At 41.6% G+C, this 20,814-nt stretch overlaps 2 protein-coding genes across 2 annotated transcripts in view; both read right to left on the bottom strand.

Annotated features, from left to right (window-relative positions):
- Positions 1 to 419: 419 nt before the first annotated feature.
- Positions 420 to 16,311, bottom strand: LOC138497943 (mucin-16-like). The gene is made up of 16 exons (XM_069621724.1): positions 16,275 to 16,311; positions 13,102 to 13,390; positions 12,459 to 12,631; positions 12,303 to 12,338; positions 9,279 to 9,430; positions 9,121 to 9,188; positions 8,478 to 8,650; positions 8,322 to 8,357; positions 5,301 to 5,452; positions 5,143 to 5,210; positions 4,498 to 4,670; positions 4,342 to 4,377; positions 1,317 to 1,468; positions 1,159 to 1,226; positions 512 to 688; positions 420 to 426 (listed from the first exon to the last, which is right to left on the bottom strand). Exons 3-16 carry the CDS (start codon positions 12,595 to 12,597, stop codon positions 420 to 422), a joined length of 1,437 nt encoding a protein of 478 aa, XP_069477825.1. The 5' UTR covers positions 12,598 to 12,631; positions 13,102 to 13,390; positions 16,275 to 16,311.
- Positions 13,098 to 20,814, bottom strand: part of LOC138497872 (mucin-16-like) — a 39,871-nt gene continuing 32,154 nt past the window's right edge. Inside the window, exons 29-35 of the mRNA XM_069621610.1 lie at positions 20,412 to 20,584; positions 20,256 to 20,291; positions 17,232 to 17,383; positions 17,074 to 17,141; positions 16,275 to 16,603; positions 13,260 to 13,369; positions 13,098 to 13,169 (exon numbers count right to left, since the gene is read on the bottom strand). Coding sequence (XP_069477711.1) covers positions 13,098 to 13,169; positions 13,260 to 13,369; positions 16,275 to 16,603; positions 17,074 to 17,141; positions 17,232 to 17,383; positions 20,256 to 20,291; positions 20,412 to 20,584 — 940 coding nt within the window. The remainder of the gene's footprint in view (positions 13,170 to 13,259; positions 13,370 to 16,274; positions 16,604 to 17,073; positions 17,142 to 17,231; positions 17,384 to 20,255; positions 20,292 to 20,411; positions 20,585 to 20,814) is intronic.

The raw sequence follows: 20,814 nt of genomic DNA, 5'->3' as shown, positions 1-20,814 counted from the left end.
GACACAGTCAAGACCAAGGAAAGGTCTTAAGCTACTTGGGGTAGCCTCGGCATGGGGACCTTCTGTGGTGTGAAAAATCATCATGCACATGATAGTGTGAGAGCTACCTGTAGCAAGTCACCACATAATGTGGGGGTTTAGATGTGAAGAAGAGCATTTTGAGAATTGATACACAGTGGGATAATCTGGTGCCTGCATTTTTCAGCCATCAACAAACTGCTGGAGATAGCTTCCTTTATTATTGAAATAGCTGTCTCAGGCCTAAAGGAATAGGAATTACGTCACAATAAAAGTTACATTTCTGCATCTCTATGATCAGGGTATCAGACACTCAGGAGCTATTATAATACAATACTCACTGGTAATGCTGGGCACAGGTCTGGCTTCATTGTAACCTGGAAGTTGAAAGACATGCAGAGTTAGTGACTTGGAGGGAGGAAGAAATGGGAAGACAGCAAAATGGATCAGAGGAGAACCAGCTCTGGACTCCTCGCAATGCGCAAAAGGTGACTCACCATCGACAAAGAGGCTGGTCTGGTCCAGGCTGTAGGGTCCCAACGAAGTGACACCCTGTGTCTGGTTGCTCAGCTCCCGATATATCACTATCCTGTCAAACTTTGGTGCAGAAGAATCGTTCTTGTAGGTGCACGCCATACTGACTGCAGTATCACCAGCACTGTTTGCTGACCTGCAATTAAAGCGCATATTGCATTAAGTCTTTCCATTTGATAATAAGAACATGACCCCTCCCACTGGAACATTATCTTTGTCTGTAGGGAAAGAGATGTTCTTGTGGTATATTGGAATCCCTCAGTGGGAACCAGTCATCAGTTTGTAGGTGTATTTAAAACATGTTTCACTTAATTTACCTTTCATAGCATGGGCTATTTCTGCCCTAGCCCTATTAGAATTTTAAAGGAATTTTGGGGAATGGGATAATTCTTATCAGTCCACTTTTCAAGCCCTGCAGGTGTTTTGCTGGGAAGATAGGGATGTGATTTTAACACGTCCGACCCTAATCACTGGCCTCACAGATACACCCTTAGATAGAGGAAGACCCCGGCCATTCATTGATGAAGGAAATATTTGATCAATATCACAGTATGATGCATTTTCATCTCCTCTTGGATGTGATGGGAACTGAGGCTGGAGACCTACCTGAAGGAAACCACTTTGCAGCCACTGGATGCGGGGCCCAGGTCAGTGTTCTTCAGAAGTGGGTTTAGCTAGATGAAGGAAAAGGGAATTTGTCAAAGATAAACCTCTAGCTGCTAAACATTTGTACTTGAAACAGAGGATCTTAAAGGGCCACCTACCAGAGAGGTCAGAGAGTCCTGAGTCTCGTTGAACTTGGTTGAGGCAGAGTCTGCCAGGTCTGAGGTGAATTTCAGGCTAGTCAAGGTGAGGTTCACCTCAAAGTTGGGCTCTGCCGAAATTTGAGATGGAGCTGTTGTGATCGGCATCAAGGCTGTAAGAGATTGAAATGAAGTTGTAGATATGGGAAAAAGAGATGTAACTTCTCTGAAAGCGGAGATATAATGTTTGGCTATATATAGTTAGCAGACACACTTTGCATATGGTGAAGTGTTTCTGCAACATCGGGCTAGTATACTGCCACACCATCTGGTTGTTTTCAAAATGAGCCAACATATTCATTTGAGACTGTTTATTATGAAGGAATACTGCGTTGATTGTAATTATATTTGATGTTAATCTATTCTCATCTTTCCCTTATCTTACCAATCTTAATAATTCTTCATTTTCCAACCTTTTCTTTCCCTCCCTCTTTAAGCATTCACTAATGTTTCCAATCTTGAAGAAGCGTTCCCTGGTCCCTTCTAGGCCTGCTAATCTCTGACCGATTTCTCTTTTCCATATTTATCTAAACTTCTTGAGCAGGCTGCTTATGCTCAAGTCTCTGCCTAAATTAACCTTCATTCCCATTTTCCTCCTCTTCAATCTGGATTTCAACCTTCTCACTCTACGGAGGCTGCTCTCTTGCATTTCCCAATGCTCTTCTCACAGCTCGTCATTCAATATCATCTTCCTTCCATAATCATCCTTCTAGACCTTTCTGTAGCATTTGATAATGTTGATCACTCTCTTATTATTTCTTATCTTTCAACTTTTGCCTTATCTGGCCCTGTTCTTAAATGGATCTGCTCTTGTCTTTCTGACGCGTCTTACTCAGTGACGTGGCAGGGCACACTTCCCCTTCTCATCCTCTCCTTTATGGCATCCCCCAAGGGTTGGTCCTCAGACCCCTTCTTTTCTCATTCTATACTGCCCCGCTTTCTGCTCTTATTTCATCTTTCCATCTTTCTTTTCATCTTTATTCATATGACACCCACATCTTCTTTTCCTTCTCTTCTTCCGATGCTACTTCGCACTTCACTATCTCTGTCTTTCCACAGTTCAAAATTGGATGTCTTCCCACTTTCTCCATCTTATTCCTTCAAAGACTGAGGTTCTTTTTGTTCCAGCTACTCCAATCCCCCCTTCTCTTCCTCCTCCCTTTCTCTCCTTTCCTCCTTCTTCTCTAACATTTGCTTCTGCTCGTAATTTGGGTGTATTCTTTGACCCCTCTCTTTTGTTCTCTTTACATATTTCCTGTACTGCTTGATCCTGCTGCTATTCTCAGTTTAACATTCGTTGTGTTTGACCCTATGTTTCTTTTCATGCTACTAAGCCTCTTCTTTCATGCTTGGTTGTCTCCTGTATCGCTACTGTTTATCTCTCCTTCTTGGTCTTCCTGCCTATCATCTTCTTTCCTTTCATTCTAGCTATAAGTCTTCTGTTTGTCTCCTTTTCTCTCTTTCTCCTTGATCACACCTTCTTTACTTACTATATTGCTTCTTTTATTTGGCTCGCGTGTACTTTATCATTTCCTATTGTTTGTCTTTAAGTGTACCCATGGTGTCGCCCCTCCTTATCTTTCTTCACTTGTTTCCTTGTATTCGCCTTACCGGCCTCTTCGTTCCCAGAATCAGTTTCTACTTTCTGTTCCTAAACCACCAGGTGCATCTTCTCATTTCCGAACCTTTGCCCTTCTTGCTCCCAAACATTGGCACGCCCTTCCACTTTCTATCACTTTCTCTCTCTCCTTCAACTTATTTTTCATCTAAGATTACAGCTCATCTGTTGACACTTCTTTCTAATAACTCAACGTTGTTCTTCCCCCCTCTTCTGATTTTATCTGGACTGCATTGTACATATTGATTATACCGTTGTTATTTTCTTAGTTTTACTGGCACTTTTGGCAAAAAGCGCTATATGAATTCAATAAAAAATATGAATACAAACAAACCTAATGTTTGAAACTGTGCAATGTTGGACCAGTTCTGTTGTTCTGGTAAAATGGCATTGGTTATAAACACATAGGATATTGATAAGAAAGCTTGATAGGGGTCCTGCATTCTGAATGCTTAGCATATCAGATCATATCTCTGTACCTATTATGCACCCATTTAGCTGAAAACCTGAAGTAAGGAGAGCAACAGTGATTCAGAGCCTGGTGGAGAGACTGGCAGGGAGGGCAGTGTTTTCAACTAGACATTCTGTGTGATTTTGGTGTGTTCTCCTTGGGCCCACTGACAAGCTGTCCATAATATTGGCTGAAAATATCAAGATTGTGTTTCAATCAGAGCATGTGCAGTAAAATATTTAATGTGCCCACGATCTGTTGATTTTAATTATTAAATCTCAGTGTGAGATTTACAAAAGAATATGTAACCAATACGAGAGCAAAATGCTCATGTTCTATTGGTCGTATGAAAAGAACCATACACATAACCTTGATCAACCATCCAAAGGGTACTTCTCAGAAATCTAGTTCAGACAGCTTCTCAATGGGATTTCCACTTAGTTAATGTGGAGTCCATTTCCAAGACAGAAAACAGAAGAAAACCAAAATGTATTAAACACAGCATGGCAGATCACAAAGTTTGTTCTTGCTCTGACCTTAGGAATCTTGTGCGGCTTTGACACAGTTAAGACCAAGCAAAGGTCTTAAGCTACTTGGAGTAGCCTCGGCATGGGGACCTTCTGTGGTGTGAAAAATCATCATGCACATGATAGTGTGAGAGCTACCTGTAGCAAGTCACCACATAATGTGGGGGTTTAGATGTGAAGGAGAACATTTTGAGAATTGATACACAGTGGGATAATCTGGTGCCTGCATTTTTCAGCAATCAACAAACTGCTGGAGAAAGCTTCCTTTATTATTGAAATAGCTGTCTCAGGCCTAAAGGAATAGGAACTACTTCACAATAAAAGTTACATTTCTGCATCTCTATGATCAGGGTATCAGACACTCAGGAGCTGTCATGATGCAATACTCACTGGTGGTGCTGGGCAAAGGTCTGGCTTCATTGTAACCTGGAAGTTGAAAGACATGCAGAGTTAGTGACTTGGAGGGAGGAAGAAATGGGAAGACAGCAAAATGGATCAGAGGAGAACCAGCTCTGGACTCCTCGCCATGCGCAAAAGCTGACTCACCATCGACAAAGAGGCTGGTCTGGTCCAGGCTGTATGGTCCCAATGAAGTGACACCCTCTGTCTTGTTGCTCAGCTCCCGATATATCACTATCCTGTCAAACTTTGGTGCAGAAGAATCGTTCTTGTAGGTGCACGCCATACTGACTGCAGTATCACCAGCACTGTTTGCTGACCTGCAATTGAAGCGCATATTGCATTAAGTCTTTCCATTTCATAATAAGAACATGACCCCTCCCACTGGAACATTATCTTTGTCTGTAGGGAAAGAGATGTTCTTGTGGTATATTGGAATCCCTCAGTGGGAACCAGTCATCAGTTTGTAGGTGTATTTAAAACATGTTTCACTTAATTTATCCTTTCATAGCATGGGCTATTTCTGCCCTAGCCCTATTAGAATTTTAAAGGAATATTATGTGAATGGGATAATTCTTATCAGTCCACTTTTCAAGCCCTGCAGGTGTTTTGCTGGGAAGATAGGGATGTGATTTTAACACGTCCGACCCTAATCACTGGCCTCACAGATACACCCTTAGATAGAGGAAGACCCCGGCCATTCATTGATGAAGGAAATATTTGATCAATATCACAGTATGATGCATTTTCATCTCCTCTTGGATGTGATGGGAACTGAGGCTGGAGACCTACCTGAAGGAAACCACTTTGCAGCCACTGGATGCGGGGCCCAGGTCAGTGTTCTTCAGAAGTGGGTTTAGCTAGATGAAGGAAAAGGGAATTTGTCAAAGATAAACCTCTAGCTGCTAAACATTTGTACTTGAAACAGAGGATCTTAAAGGGCCACCTACCAGAGAGGTCAGAGAGTCCTGAGTCTCGTTGAACTTGGTTAAGGCAGGGTCTGCCAGGTCTGAGGTGAATTTCAGGCTAGTCAAGGTGAGGTTCACCTCAAAGTGGGGCTCTGCTGAAATTTGAGATGGTGCTGTTGTGATCGGCATCAAGGCTGTAAGAGATTGAAATGAAGTTGTAGATATGGGAAAAAGAGATGTAACTTCTCTGAAAGTGGAGACATAATGTTTGGCTATATATAGTTAGCAGACCCACTTTGCATATGGTGAAGTGTTTCTGCAGCATCGGGCTAGTATACTGCCACACCATCTGGTTGTTTTCAAAATGAGCCAAAACATTCATTTGAGACTGTTTATTATGAAGGAATACTGCGTTGATTGTAATTATATTTGATGTTAATCTATTCTCATCTTTCCCTTATCTTACCAATCTTATTAATTCTTCATTTGCCAACCTTTTCTTTCCCTCCCTCTTTAAGCATTCACTCATTTTTCCAATCTTGAAGAAGCGTTCCCTGGTCCCTTCTAGGCCTGCTAATCTCTGACCGATTTCTCTTTTCCATATTTATCTAAACTTCTTGAGCAGGCTGCTTATGCTCAAGTCTCTGCCTAACTTAACCTTCATTTCCATTTTCCTCCTCTTCAATCTGGATTTCAACCTTCTCACTCTACGGAGGCTGCTCTCTTGCATTTCCCAATGCTCTTCTCACAGCTCGTCATTCAATATCATCTTCCTTCCATAATCATCCTTCTAGACCTTTCTGTAGCATTTGATAATGTTGATCACTCTCTTATTATTTCTTATCTTTCAACTTTTGGCTTATCTGGCCCTGTTCTTAAATGGATCTGCTCTTGTCTTTCTGACGGGTCTTACTTAGTGACGTGGCAGGGCACACTTCCCCTTCTCATCCTCTCCTTTATGGCATCCCCCAAGGGTCGGTCCTCAGCCCCCTTCTTTTCTCATTCTATACTGCCCCGCTTTCTGCTCTTATTTCATCTTTCAATCTTTCTTTTCATCTTTATTCATTTGACACCCACATCTTCTTTTCCTTCTCTTCTTCCGATGCTACTTCGCTCTTCACTATCTCTGTCTTTCCACAGTTCAAAATTGGATGTCTTCCCACTTTCTCCATCTTATTCCTTCAAAGACTGAGGTTCTTTTTGTTCCAGCTACTCCAATCCCCCCTAATCTTCCTCCTCCCTTTCTCTCCTTTCCTCCTTCTTCTCTAACTTTTGCTTCTGCTCGTAATTTGGGTGTATTCTTTGACCCCTCTCTTTTGTTCTCTTTACATATTTCCTGTACTGCTTGATCCTGCTGCTATTCTCAGTTTAACATTCGTTGTGCTTGACCCTATGTTTCTTTTCATGCTACTAAGCCTCTTCTTTCATGCTTGGTTTTCTCCTGTATCGCTACTGTTTATCTCTCCTTCTTGGTCTTCCTGCCTATCATCTTCTTTCCTTTCATTCTAGCTATAAGTCTTCTGTTTGTCTCCTTTTCTCTCTTTCTCCTTGATCACACCTTCTTTACTTACTATATTGCTTCTTTCATTTGACTCGCGTGTACTTTATCATTTCCTATTGTTTGTCTTTAAGTGTACCCATGGTATCGCCCCTCCTTATCTTTCTTCACTTGTTTCCTTCTATTCGCCTTACCGGCCTCTTCGTTCCCAGAATCAGTTTCTACTTTCTGTTCCTAAACCACCAGGTGCATCTTCTCATTTCCGAACCTTTGCCCTTCTTGCTCCCAAACATTGGCACGCCCTTCCCCTTTCTATCACTTTCTCTCTTTCAACTTATTTTTCATCTAAGATTACAGCTCATCTGTTAACACTTCTTTCTAATAACTCAACGTTGTTCTTCCCCCCTCTTCTGATTTAATCTGGACTGCATTGTACATATTGATTATATCCGTTGTTATTTTCTTAGTTTTACTGGCACTTTTGGCAAAAAGTGGCATATGAATTCAATAGAAAATATGAATACAAAGAAACCTAATGTTTGAAACTGTGCAATGTTGGACCAGTTCTGTTGTTCTGGTAAAATGGCATTGGTTATAAACACATAGGATATTGATAAGAAAGCTTGATAGGGGTCCTGCATTCTGAGTGCTTAGCATATCAGATCATATCTATGTACCTATTATGCACCCATTTAGCTGAAAACTGAAGTAAGGAGAGCAACAGTGATTCAGAGCCTGGTGGAGAGACTGGCAGGGAGGGCAGTGCTTTCAACTAGACATTCTTTGTGATAGTGATGTGTTCTCCTTGGGCCCACTGACAAGCTGTCCATAATATTGGCTGAAAATATCAAGATTGTGTTTCAATCAGAGCATGTGCAGTAAAATATTTAATGTGCCCACGATCTGTTGATTTTAATTATTAAATCTCAGTGTGAGATTTACAAAAGAATATGTAACCAATACGAGAGCATAATGCTCACGTTCTATTGGTCGCATGAAAAGAACCATACACATAACCTTGATCAACCATCTAAAGGGTCCTTCTCAGAAATCTAGTTCAGACAGCTTCTCAATGGGATTTCCACTTAGTTACTGTGGAGTCCATTTCCAAGACAGAAAACAGAAGAAAACCAAAATGTATTAAACACAGCATGGCAGATCACAAAGTTTGTTCTTGCTCTGACCTTAGGAATCTCGTGCGGCTTTGACACAGTCAAGACCAAGGAAAGGTCTTAAGCTACTTGGAGTAGCCTCGGGATGGGGACCTTCTGTGGTGTGAAAAATCATCATGCACATGATAGTGTGAGAGCTACCTGTAGCAAGTCACCACATAATGTGGGGGTTTCGATGTGAAGGAGAACATTTTGAGAATTGATACACAGTGGGATAATCTGGTGTCTGCATTTTTCAGCAATTAACAAACTGCTGGAGAAAGCTTCCTTTATTATTGAAATAGCTGTCTCAGGCCTAAAGGAATACGAACTACTTCACAATAAAAGTTACATTTCTGCATCTCTATGATCAGGGTATCAGACACTCAGGAGCTATTATAATGCAATACTCACTGGTAATGCTGGGCACAGGTCTGGCTTCATTGTAACCTGGAAGTTGAAAGACATGCAGAGTTAGTGACTTGGAGGGAGGAGGAAATGGGAAGACAGCAAAATGGATCAGAGGAGAACCAGCTCTGGACTCCTCGCCATGCGCAAAAGGTGACTCACCATCGACAAAGAGGCTGGTCTGGTCCAGGCTGTATGGTCCCAACGAAGTGACACCCTGTGTCTGGTTGCTCAGCTCCCGATATATCACTATCCTGTCAAACTTTGGTGCAGAAGAGTCGTTCTTGTAGGTGCACGCCATACTGACTGCAGTATCACCAGCACTGTTTGCTGACCTGTAATTAAAGCGCATATTGCATTAAGTCTTTCCATTTGATAATAAGAACATGACCCCTCCCACTGGAACATTATCTTTGTCTGTAGGGAAAGAGATGTTCTTGTGGTATATTGGAATCCCTCAGTGGGAACCAGTCATCAGTTTGTAGGTGTATTTAAAACATGTTTCACTTAATTTACCTTTCATAGCATGGGCTATTTCTGCCCTAGCCCTATTGGAATTTTAAAGGAATTTCGGGGAATGGGATAATTCTTATCAGTCCACTTTTCAAGCCCTGCAGGTGTTTTGCTGGAAAGTTAGGGATGTGATATTAACACGTCCGACCCTAATCACTGGCCTCACAGATACACCCTTAGATAGAGGAAGACTCCGGCCATTCATTGATGAAGGAAATATATGATCAATATCACAGTATGATGCATTTTCATCTCCTCTTGGATGTGATGGAAACTGAGGCTGGAGACCTACCTGAAGGAAACCACTTTGCAGCCACTGGATGCGGGGCCCAGGTCAGTGTTCTTCAGAAGTGGGTTTAGCTAGATGAAGGAAAAGGGAATTTGTCAAAGATAAACCTCTAGCTGCTAAACATTTGTACTTGAAACAGAGGATCTTAAAGGGCCACCTACCAGAGAGGTCAGAGAGTCCTGAGTCTCGTTGAACTTGGTTGAGGCGGGGTCTGCCAGGTCTGAGGTGAATTTCAGGCTAGTCATGGTGAGGTTCACCTCAAAGTGGGGCTCTGCCGAAATTTGAGATGGTGCTGTTGTGATCGGCATCAAGGCTGTAAGAGATTGAAATGAAGTTGTAGATATGGGAAAAAGAGATGTAACTTCTCTGAAAGCGGAGATATAATGTTTGGCTATATACAGTTAGCAGACACACTTTGCATATGGTGAAGTGTTTCTGCAGCATCGGGCTAGTATACTGCCACACCATCTGGTTGTGTTCAAAATGAGCCAAAACATTCATTTGAGACTGTTTATTATGAAGGAATACTGCGTTGATTGTAATTATATTTGATGTTAATCTATTCTCATCTTTCCCTTATCTTACCAATCTTATTAATTCTTCATTTTCCAACTTTTTCTTTCCCTCCCTCTTTAAGCATTCACTCATTTTTCCAATCTTGAAGAAGCGTTCCCTGGTCCCTTCTAGGCCTGCTAATCTCTGACCGATTTCTCTTTTCCATATTTATCTAAACTTCTTGAGCAGGCTGCTTATGCTCAAGTCTCTGCCTAACTTAACCTTCATTTCCATTTTCCTCCTCTTCAATCTGGATTTCAACCTTCTCACTCTACGGAGGCTGCTCTCTTGCATTTCCCAATGCTCTTCTCACAGCTCGTCATTCAATATCATCTTCCTTCCATAATCATCCTTCTAGACCTTTCTGTAGCATTTGATAATGTTGATCACTCTCTTATTATTTCTTATCTTTCAACTTTTGGCTTATCTGGCCCTGTTCTTAAATGGATCTGCTCTTGTCTTTCTGACGGGTCTTACTTAGTGACGTGGCAGGGCACACTTCCCCTTCTCATCCTCTCCTTTATGGCATCCCCCAAGGGTCGGTCCTCAGCCCCCTTCTTTTCTCATTCTATACTGCCCCGCTTTCTGCTCTTATTTCATCTTTCAATCTTTCTTTTCATCTTTATTCATTTGACACCCACATCTTCTTTTCCTTCTCTTCTTCCGATGCTACTTCGCACTTCACTATCTCTGTCTTTCCACAGTTCAAAATTGGATGTCTTCCCACTTTCTCCATCTTATTCCTTCAAAGACTGAGGTTCTTTTTGTTCCAGCTACTCCAATCCCCCCTAATCTTCCTCCTCCCTTTCTCTCCTTTCCTCCTTCTTCTCTAACTTTTGCTTCTGCTCGTAATTTGGGTGTATTCTTTGACCCCTCTCTTTTGTTCTCTTTACATATTTCCTGTACTGCTTGATCCTGCTGCTATTCTCTGTTTAACATTCGTTGTGCTTGACCCTATGTTTCTTTTCATGCTACTAAGCCTCTTCTTTCATGCTTGGTTTTCTCCTGTATCGCTACTGTTTATCTCTCCTTCTTGGTCTTCCTGCCTATCATCTTCTTTCCTTTCATTCTAGCTATAAGTCTTCTGTTTGTCTCCTTTTCTCTCTTTCTCCTTGATCACACCTTCTTTACTTACTATATTGCTTCTTTCATTTGACTCGCGTGTACTTTATCATTTCCTATTGTTTGTCTTTAAGTGTACCCATGGTATCGCCCCTCCTTATCTTTCTTCACTTGTTTCCTTCTATTCGCCTTACCGGCCTCTTCGTTCCCAGAATCAGTTTCTACTTTCTGTTCCTAAACCACCAGGTGCATCTTCTCATTTCCGAACCTTTGCCCTTCTTGCTCCCAAACATTGGCACGCCCTTCCCCTTTCTATCACTTTCTCTCTCTCCTTCAACTTATTTTTCATCTAAGATTACAGCTCATCTGTTAACACTTCTTTCTAATAACTCAACGTTGTTCTTCCCCCCTCTTCTGATTTAATCTGGACTGCATTGTACATATTGATTATACCGTTGTTATTTTCTTAGTTTTACTGGCACTTTTGGCAAAAAGTGGCATATGAATTCAATAGAAAATATGAATACAAAGAAACCTAATGTTTGAAACTGTGCAATGTTGGACCAGTTCTGTTGTTCTGGTAAAATGGCATTGGTTATAAACACATAGGATATTGATAAGAAAGCTTGATAGGGGTCCTGCATTCTGAGTGCTTAGCATATCAGATCATATCTATGTACCTATTATGCACCCATTTAGCTGAAAACTGAAGTAAGGAGAGCAACAGTGATTCAGAGCCTGGTGGAGAGACTGGCAGGGAGGGCAGTGCTTTCAACTAGACATTCTTTGTGATAGTGATGTGTTCTCCTTGGGCCCACTGACAAGCTGTCCATAATATTGGCTGAAAATATCAAGATTGTGTTTCAATCAGAGCATGTGCAGTAAAATATTTAATGTGCCCACGATCTGTTGATTTTAATTATTAAATCTCAGTGTGAGATTTACAAAAGAATATGTAACCAATACGAGAGCATAATGCTCAAGTTCTATTGGTCGCATGAAAAGAACCATACACATAACCTTGATCAACCATCTAAAGGGTCGTTCTCAGAAATCTAGTTCAGACAGCTTCTCAATGGGATTTCCACTTAGTTACTGTGGAGTCCATTTCCAAGACAGAAAACAGAAGAAAACCAAAATGTATTAAACACAGCATGGCAGATCACAAAGTTTGTTCTTGCTCTGACCTTAGGAATCTCGTGCGGCTTTGACACAGTCAAGACCAAGGAAAGGTCTTAAGCTACTTGGAGTAGCCTCGGGATGGGGACCTTCTGTGGTGTGAAAAATCATCATGCACATGATAGTGTGAGAGCTACCTGTAGCAAGTCACCACATAATGTGGGGGTTTCGATGTGAAGGAGAACATTTTGAGAATTGATACACAGTGGGATAATCTGGTGTCTGCATTTTTCAGCAATTAACAAACTGCTGGAGAAAGCTTCCTTTATTATTGAAATAGCTGTCTCAGGCCTAAAGGAATACGAACTACTTCACAATAAAAGTTACATTTCTGCATCTCTATGATCAGGGTATCAGACACTCAGGAGCTATTATAATGCAATACTCACTGGTAATGCTGGGCACAGGTCTGGCTTCATTGTAACCTGGAAGTTGAAAGACATGCAGAGTTAGTGACTTGGAGGGAGGAGGAAATGGGAAGACAGCAAAATGGATCAGAGGAGAACCAGCTCTGGACTCCTCGCCATGCGCAAAAGGTGACTCACCATCGACAAAGAGGCTGGTCTGGTCCAGGCTGTATGGTCCCAACGAAGTGACACCCTGTGTCTGGTTGCTCAGCTCCCGATATATCACTATCCTGTCAAACTTTGGTGCAGAAGAGTCGTTCTTGTAGGTGCACGCCATACTGACTGCAGTATCACCAGCACTGTTTGCTGACCTGTAATTAAAGCGCATATTGCATTAAGTCTTTCCATTTGATAATAAGAACATGACCCCTCCCACTGGAACATTATCTTTGTCTGTAGGGAAAGAGATGTTCTTGTGGTATATTGGAATCCCTCAGTGGGAACCAGTCATCAGTTTGTAGGTGTATTTAAAACATGTTTCACTTAATTTACCTTTCATAGCATGGGCTATTTCTGCCCTAGCCCTATTGGAATTTTAAAGGAATTTCGGGGAATGGGATAATTCTTATCAGTCCACTTTTCAAGCCCTGCAGGTGTTTTGCTGGAAAGTTAGGGATGTGATATTAACACGTCCGACCCTAATCACTGGCCTCACAGATACACCCTTAGATAGAGGAAGACTCCGGCCATTCATTGATGAAGGAAATATATGATCAATATCACAGTATGATGCATTTTCATCTCCTCTTGGATGTGATGGAAACTGAGGCTGGAGACCTACCTGAAGGAAACCACTTTGCAGCCACTGGATGCGGGGCCCAGGTCAGTGTTCTTCAGAAGTGGGTTTAGCTAGATGAAGGAAAAGGGAATTTGTCAAAGATAAACCTCTAGCTGCTAAACATTTGTACTTGAAACAGAGGATCTTAAAGGGCCACCTACCAGAGAGGTCAGAGAGTCCTGAGTCTCGTTGAACTTGGTTGAGGCGGGGTCTGCCAGGTCTGAGGTGAATTTCAGGCTAGTCATGGTGAGGTTCACCTCAAAGTGGGGCTCTGCCGAAATTTGAGATGGTGCTGTTGTGATCGGCATCAAGGGTGTAAGAGATTGAAATGAAGTTGTAGATATGGGAAAAAGAGATGTAACTTCTCTGAAAGCGGAGATATAATGTTTGGCTATATACAGTTAGCAGACACACTTTGCATATGGTGAAGTGTTTCTGCAGCATCGGGCTAGTATACTGCCACACCATCTGGTTGTGTTCAAAATGAGCCAAAACATTCATTTGAGACTGTTTATTATGAAGGAATACTGCGTTGATTGTAATTATATTTGATGTTAATCTATTCTCATCTTTCCCTTATTTTACCAATCTTATTAATTCTTCATTTTCCAACTTTTTCTTTCCCTCCCTCTTTAAGCATTCACTCATTTTTCCAATCTTGAAGAAGCGTTCCCTGGTCCCTTCTAGGCCTGCTAATCTCTGACCGATTTCTCTTTTCCATATTTATCTAAACTTCTTGAGCAGGCTGCTTATGCTCAAGTCTCTGCCTAACTTAACCTTCATTCCCATTTTCCTCCTCTTCAATCTGGATTTCAACCTTCTCACTCTACGGAGGCTGCTCTCTTGCATTTCCCAATGCTCTTCTCACAGCTCGTCATTCAATATCATCTTCCTTCCATAATCATCCTTCTAGACCTTTCTGTAGCATTTGATAATGTTGATCACTCTCTTATTATTTCTTATCTTTCAACTTTTGGCTTATCTGGCCCTGTTTTTAAATGGATCTGCTCTTGTCTTTCTGACGCGTCTTACTCAGTGACGCGGCAGGGCACTCTTCCCCTTCTCATCCTCTCCTTTATGGCATCCCCCAAGGGTCGGTCCTCAGCCCCCTTCTTTTCTCATTCTATACTGCCCCGCTTTCTGCTCTTATTTCATCTTTCAATCTTTCTTTTCATCTTTATTCATTTGACACCCACATCTTCTTTTCCTTCTCTTCTTCCGATGCTACTTCGCACTTCACTATCTCTGTCTTTCCACAGTTCAAAATTGGATGTCTTCCCACTTTCTCCATCTTATTCCTTCAAAGACTGAGGTTCTTTTTGTTCCAGCTACTCCAATCCCCCCTTCTCTTCCTCCTCCCTTTCTCTCCTTTCCTCCTTCTTCTCTAACTTTTGCTTCTGCTCGTAATTTGGGTGTATTCTTTGACCCCTCTCTTTTGGTCTCTTTACATATTTCCTGTACTGCTTGATCCTGCTGCTATTCTCAGTTTAACATTCGTTGTGCTTGACCCTATGTTTCTTTTCATGCTACTAAGCCTCTTCTTTCATGCTTGGTTTTCTCCTGTATCGTTACTGTTTATCTCTCCTTCTTGGTCTTCCTGCCTATCATCTTCTTTCCTTTCATTCTAGCTATAAGTCTTCTGTTTGTCTCCTTTTCTCTCTTTCTCCTTGATCACACCTTCTTTACTTACTATATTGCTTCTTTCATTTGACTCACGTGTACTTTATCATTTCCTATTGTTTGTCTTTAAGTGTACCCATGTTATCGCCCCTCCTTATCTTTCTTCACTTGTTTCCTTGTATTCGCCTTACCGGCCTCTTCGTTCCCAGAATCAGTTTCTTCTTTCTGTTCCTAAACCACCAGGTGCATCTTCTCATTTCCGAACCTTTGCCCTTCTTGCTCCCAAACATTGGCACGCCCTTCCCCTTTCTATTACTTTCTCTCTCTCTCTCTCAACTTATTTTTCAATCTAAGATTACAGCTCATCTGTTGACACTTCTTTCTAATAACCCAACGTTGTTCTTCCCCCCTCTTCTGATTTTATCGGGACTGCATTGTACATATTGATTATACTGTTCTTATTTTCTTAGATTTACTGGCACATTTGGTGAAAAGCGCTATATGAATTCAATAAAAATATGAATACAACCAAACCTAGTGTTTGAAACTGTGCAATGTTGGACCTATTATGTTGTACTAGTAAAATGGCATTGGTTATAAACACATAGGATATTGATAAGAAAGCTTGATAGGGGACTTGCATTCTGAGTGCTTAGCATATCAGATCATATCTCTGTACCTATTATGCACCCATTTAGCTGAAAACCTGAAGTAAGGAGAGCAACAGTGATTCAGAGCCTGGTGGAGAGACTGGCAGGGAGGGCAGTGCTTTCAACGAGACATTCTGTGTGATTTTGGTGTGTTCTCCTTGGGCCCACTGACAAGCTGTCCATAATATTGGCTGAAAATATCAAGATTGTGTTTCAATCAGAGCATGTGCAGTAAAATATTTAATGGCCCACGATCTGTTGATTTTAATTATTAAATCTCAGTGTGAGATTTACAAAAGAATATGTAACCAATATGAGAGCAAAATGCTCACGTTCTATTGGTCGTATGAAAAGAACCATACACATAACTTTGATCAACCATCCAAAGGGTCCTTCTCAGAAATCTAGTTTAGACAGCTTCTCAATGGGATTTCCACTTAGTTACTGTGGAGTCCATTTCCAAGAAGAAAACCAAAATGTATTAAACACAGCATGGCAGATCACAAAGTTTGTTCTTGCTCTGACCTTAGGAATCTCGTGCGGCTTTGACACAGTCAAGACCAAGGAAAGGTCTTAAGCTACTTGGAGTAGCCTCGGGATGGGGACCTTCTGTGGTGTGAAAAATCATCATGCACATGATAGTGTGAGAGCTACCTGTAGCAAGTCACCACATAATGTGGGGGTTTCGATGTGAAGGAGAACATTTTGAGAATTGATACACAGTGGGATAATCTGGTGTCTGCATTTTTCAGCAATTAACAAACTGCTGGAGAAAGCTTCCTTTATTATTGAAATAGCTGTCTCAGGCCTAAAGGAATACGAACTACTTCACAATAAAAGTTACATTTCTGCATCTCTATGATCAGGGTATCAGACACTCAGGAGCTATTATAATGCAATACTCACTGGTAATGCTGGGCACAGGTCTGGCTTCATTGTAACCTGGAAGTTGAAAGACATGCAGAGTTAGTGACTTGGAGGGAGGAGGAAATGGGAAGACAGCAAAATGGATCAGAGGAGAACCAGCTCTGGACTCCTCGCCATGCGCAAAAGGTGACTCACCATCGACAAAGAGGCTGGTCTGGTCCAGGCTGTATGGTCCCAACGAAGTGACACCCTGTGTCTGGTTGCTCAGCTCCCGATATATCACTATCCTGTCAAACTTTGGTGCAGAAGAATCGTTCTTGTAGGTGCACGCCATACTGACTGCAGTATCTCCAGCACTGTTTGCTGACCTGTAATTAAAGCGCATATTGCATTAAGTCTTTCCATTTGATAATAAGAACATGACCCCTCCCACTGGAACATTATCTTTGTCTGTAGGGAAAGAGATGTTCTTGTGGTATATTGGAATCCCTCAGTGGGAACCAGTCATCAGTTTGTAGGTGTATTTAAAACATGTTTCACTTAATTTACCTTTCATAGCATGGGCTATTTCTGCCCTATCCCTATTGGAATTTTAAAGGAATTTCGGGGAATGGGATAATTCTTATCAGTCCACTTTTCAAGCCCTGCAGGTGTTTTGCTGGAAAGTTAGGGATGTGATTTTAACACGTCCGACCCTAATCACTGGCCTCACAGATACACCCTTAGATAGAGGAAGACTCCGGCCATTCATTGATGAAGGAAATATTTGATCAATATCACAGTATGATGCATTTTCATCGCCTCTTGGATGTGATGGGAACTGAGGCTGGAGACCTACCTAAAGGAAACCACTTTGCAGCCACTGGATGCGGGGCCCAGGTCAGTGTTCTTCAGAAGTGGGTTTAGCTAGATGAAGGAAAAGGGAATTTGTCAAAGATAAACCTTTAGCTGCTAAACATGTGTACTTGAAACAGAGGATCTTAAAGGGCCACCTACCAGAGAGGTCAGAGAGTCCTGAGTCTCGTTGAACTTGGTTGAGGCGGGGTCTGCCAGGTCTGAGGTGAATTTCAGGCTAGTCAAGGTGAGGTTCACCTTAAAGTGGGGCTCTGCCGAAATTTGAGATGGTGCTGTTGTGATCGGCATCACGGCTGTAAGAGATTGAAATGAAGTTGTAGATATGGGGAAAAGAGATGTAACTTCTCTGAAAGTGGAGACATAATGTTTGGTTATATTTAGTTAGCAGACACACTTTGCATATGGTGAAGTGTTTCTGCAGCATCGGGCTAGTATACTGCCACACCATCTGGTTGTTTTCAAAATGAGCCAAAACATTCATTCGAGACTGTTTATTATGAAGGAATACTGTGTTGATTGTAATTATATTTGATGTTAATCTATTCTCATCTTTCCCTTATCATACCAATCTTATTAATTCTTCATTTTCCAACTTTTTCTTTCCCTCCCTCTTTAAGCATTCACTAATTTTTCCAATCTTGAAGAAGCGTTCCCTGGTCCCTTCTAGGCCTGCTAATCTCTGACCGATTTCTCTTTTCCATATTTATCTAAACTTCTTGAGCAGGCTGCTTATGCTCAAGTCTCTGCCTAACTTAACCTTCATTCCCATTTTCCTCCTCTTCAATCTGGATTTCAACCTTCTCACTCTACGGAGGCTGCTCTCTTGCATTTCCCAATGCTCTTCTCACAGCTCCTCATTCAATATCATCTTCCTTCCATAATCATCCTTCTAGACCTTTCTGTAGCATTTGATAATGTTGATCACTCTCTTATTATTTCTTATCTTTCAACTTTTGGCTTATCTGGCCCTGTTCTTAAATGGATCTGCTCTTGTCTTTCTGACGCGTCTTACTCAGTGACGTGGCAGGGCACACTTCCCCTTCTCATCCTCTCCTTTATGACATCCCCCAAGGGTCGGTCCTCAGCCCCCTTCTTTTCTCATTCTATACTGCCCCGCTTTCTGCTCTTATTTCATCTTTCAATCTTTCTTTTCATCTTTATTCATTTGACACCCACATCTTCTTTTCCTTCTCTTCTTCCGATGCTACTTCGCACTTCACTATCTCTGTCTTTCCACAGTTCAAAATTGGATGGCTTCCCACTTTCTCCATCTTATTCCTTCAAAGACTGAGGTTCTTTTTGTTCCAGCTACTCCAATCCCCCTTCTCTTCCTCCTCCCTTTCTCTCCTTTCCTCCTTCTTCTCTAACTTTTGCTTCTGCTCGTAATTTGGGTGTATTCTTTGACCCCTCTCTTTTGTTCTCTTTACATATTTCCTGTACTGCTTGATCCTGCTGCTATTCTCTGTTTAACATTCGTTGTGCTTGACCCTATGTTTCTTTTCATGCTACTAAGCCTCTTCTTTCATGCTTGGTTTTCTCCTGTATCGCTACTGTTTATCTCTCCTTCTTGGTCTTCCTGCCTATCATCTTCTTTCCTTTCATTCTAGCTATAATTATTCTGTTTGTCTCCTTTTCTCTCTTTCTCCTTGATCACACCTTCTTTACTTACTATATTGCTTCTTTCATTTGACTCACGTGTACTTTATCATTTCCTATTGTTTGTCTTTAAGTGTACCCATGGTGTCGCCCCTCCTTATCTTTCTTCACTTGTTTCCTTGTATTCGCCTTACCGGCCTCTTCGTTCCCAGAATCAGTTTCTACTTTCTGTTCCTAAACCACCAGGTGCATCTTCTCATTTCCGAACCTTTGCCCTTCTTGCTCCCAAACATTGGCACGCCCTTCCCCTTTCTATCACTTTCTCTCTCTCCTTCAACTTATTTTTCATCTAAGATTACAGCTCATCTGTTGACACTTCTTTCTAATAACTCAACGTTGTTCTTCCCCCCTCTTCTGATTTTATCTGGACTGCATTGTACATATTGATTATACCGTTGTTATTTTCTTAGTTTTACTGGCACTTTTGGCAAAAAGCGCTATATGAATTCAATAAAAAATATGAATACAAACAAACCTAATGTTTGAAACTGTGCAATGTTGGACCAGTTCTGTTGTTCTGGTAAAATGGCATTGGTTATAAACACATAGGATATTGATAAGAAAGCTTGATAGGGGTCCTGCATTCTGAATGCTTAGCATATCAGATCATATCTCTGTACCTATTATGCACCCATTTAGCTGAAAACCTGAAGTAAGGAGAGCAACAGTGATTCAGAGCCTGGTGGAGAGACTGGCAGGGAGGGCAGTGTTTTCAACTAGACATTCTGTGTGATTTTGGTGTGTTCTCCTTGGGCCCACTGACAAGCTGTCCATAATATTGGCTGAAAATATCAAGATTGTGTTTCAATCAGAGCATGTGCAGTAAAATATTTAATGTGCCCACGATCTGTTGATTTTAATTATTAAATCTCAGTGTGAGATTTACAAAAGAATATGTAACCAATACGAGAGCAAAATGCTCATGTTCTATTGGTCGTATGAAAAGAACCATACACATAACCTTGATCAACCATCCAAAGGGTCCTTCTCAGAAATCTAGTTCAGACAGCTTCTCAATGGGATTTCCACTTAGTTAATGTGGAGTCCATTTCCAAGACAGAAAACAGAAGAAAACCAAAATGTATTAAACACAGCATGGCAGATCACAAAGTTTGTTCTTGCTCTGACCTTAGGAATCTTGTGCGGCTTTGACACAGTTAAGACCAAGCAAAGGTCTTAAGCTACTTGGAGTAGCCTCGGCATGGGGACCTTCTGTGGTGTGAAAAATCATCATGCACATGATAGCGTGAGAGCTACCTGTAGCAAGTCACCACATAATGTGGGGGTTTAGATGTGAAGGAGAACATTTTGAGAATTGATACACAGTGGGATAATCTGGTGCCTGCATTTTTCAGCAATCAACAAACTGCTGGAGAAAGCTTCCTTTATTATTGAAATAGCTGTCTCAGGCCTAAAGGAATAGGAACTACTTCACAATAAAAGTTACATTTCTGCATCTCTATGATCAGGGTATCAGACACTCAGGAGCTGTCATAATGCAATACTCACTGGTGGTGCTGGGCAAAGGTCTGGCTTCATTGTAACCTGTAAGTTGAAAGACATGCAGAGTTAGTGACTTGGAGGGAGGAAGAAATGGGAAGACAGCAAAATGGATCAGAGGAGAACCAGCTCTGGACTCCTCGCCATGCGCAAAAGCTGACTCACCATCGACAAAGAGGCTGGTCTGGTCCAGGCTGTATGGTCCCAATGAAGTGACACCCTCTGTCTTGTTGCTCAGCTCCCGATATATCACTATCCTGTCAAACTTTGGTGCAGAAGAATCGTTCTTGTAGGTGCACGCCATACTGACTGCAGTATCACCAGCACTGTTTGCTGACCTGCAATTGAAGCGCATATTGCATTAAGTCTTTCCATTTCATAATAAGAACATGACCCCTCCCACTGGAACATTATCTTTGTCTGTAGGGAAAGAGATGTTCTTGTGGTATATTGGAATCCCTCAGTGGGAACCAGTCATCAGTTTGTAGGTGTATTTAAAACATGTTTCACTTAATTTATCCTTTCATAGCATGGGCTATTTCTGCCCTAGCCCTATTAGAATTTTAAA

The sequence above is a fragment of the Ambystoma mexicanum genome, chromosome 1p (assembly GCF_040938575.1).
Source record: "Ambystoma mexicanum isolate Mex_15411 chromosome 1p, UKY_AmexF1_1, whole genome shotgun sequence".
Taxonomy (NCBI): domain Eukaryota; kingdom Metazoa; phylum Chordata; class Amphibia; order Caudata; family Ambystomatidae; genus Ambystoma; species Ambystoma mexicanum.
Note: the sequence above shows the minus strand (reverse complement) of the source record. Positions and strands in the feature narration are given on the sequence as shown.

Bases quoted from the DNA above. Each gene is read 5' to 3' on its own strand.
- LOC138497943 (XM_069621724.1), bottom strand. From the start codon at position 12,597: ATGGCGTGCACCTACAAGAACGACTCTTCTGCACCAAAGTTTGACAGG. The intron at 9,431-12,302 runs GTGAGTATTGCA...AATCTCTTACAG, and splicing joins ACCTGTGCCCAGCATTACCA to CCTTGATGCCGATCACAACA. The intron at 1,227-1,316 runs GTAGGTGGCCCT...TCCTTCATCTAG, and splicing joins AGGACTCTCTGACCTCTCTG to CTAAACCCACTTCTGAAGAA.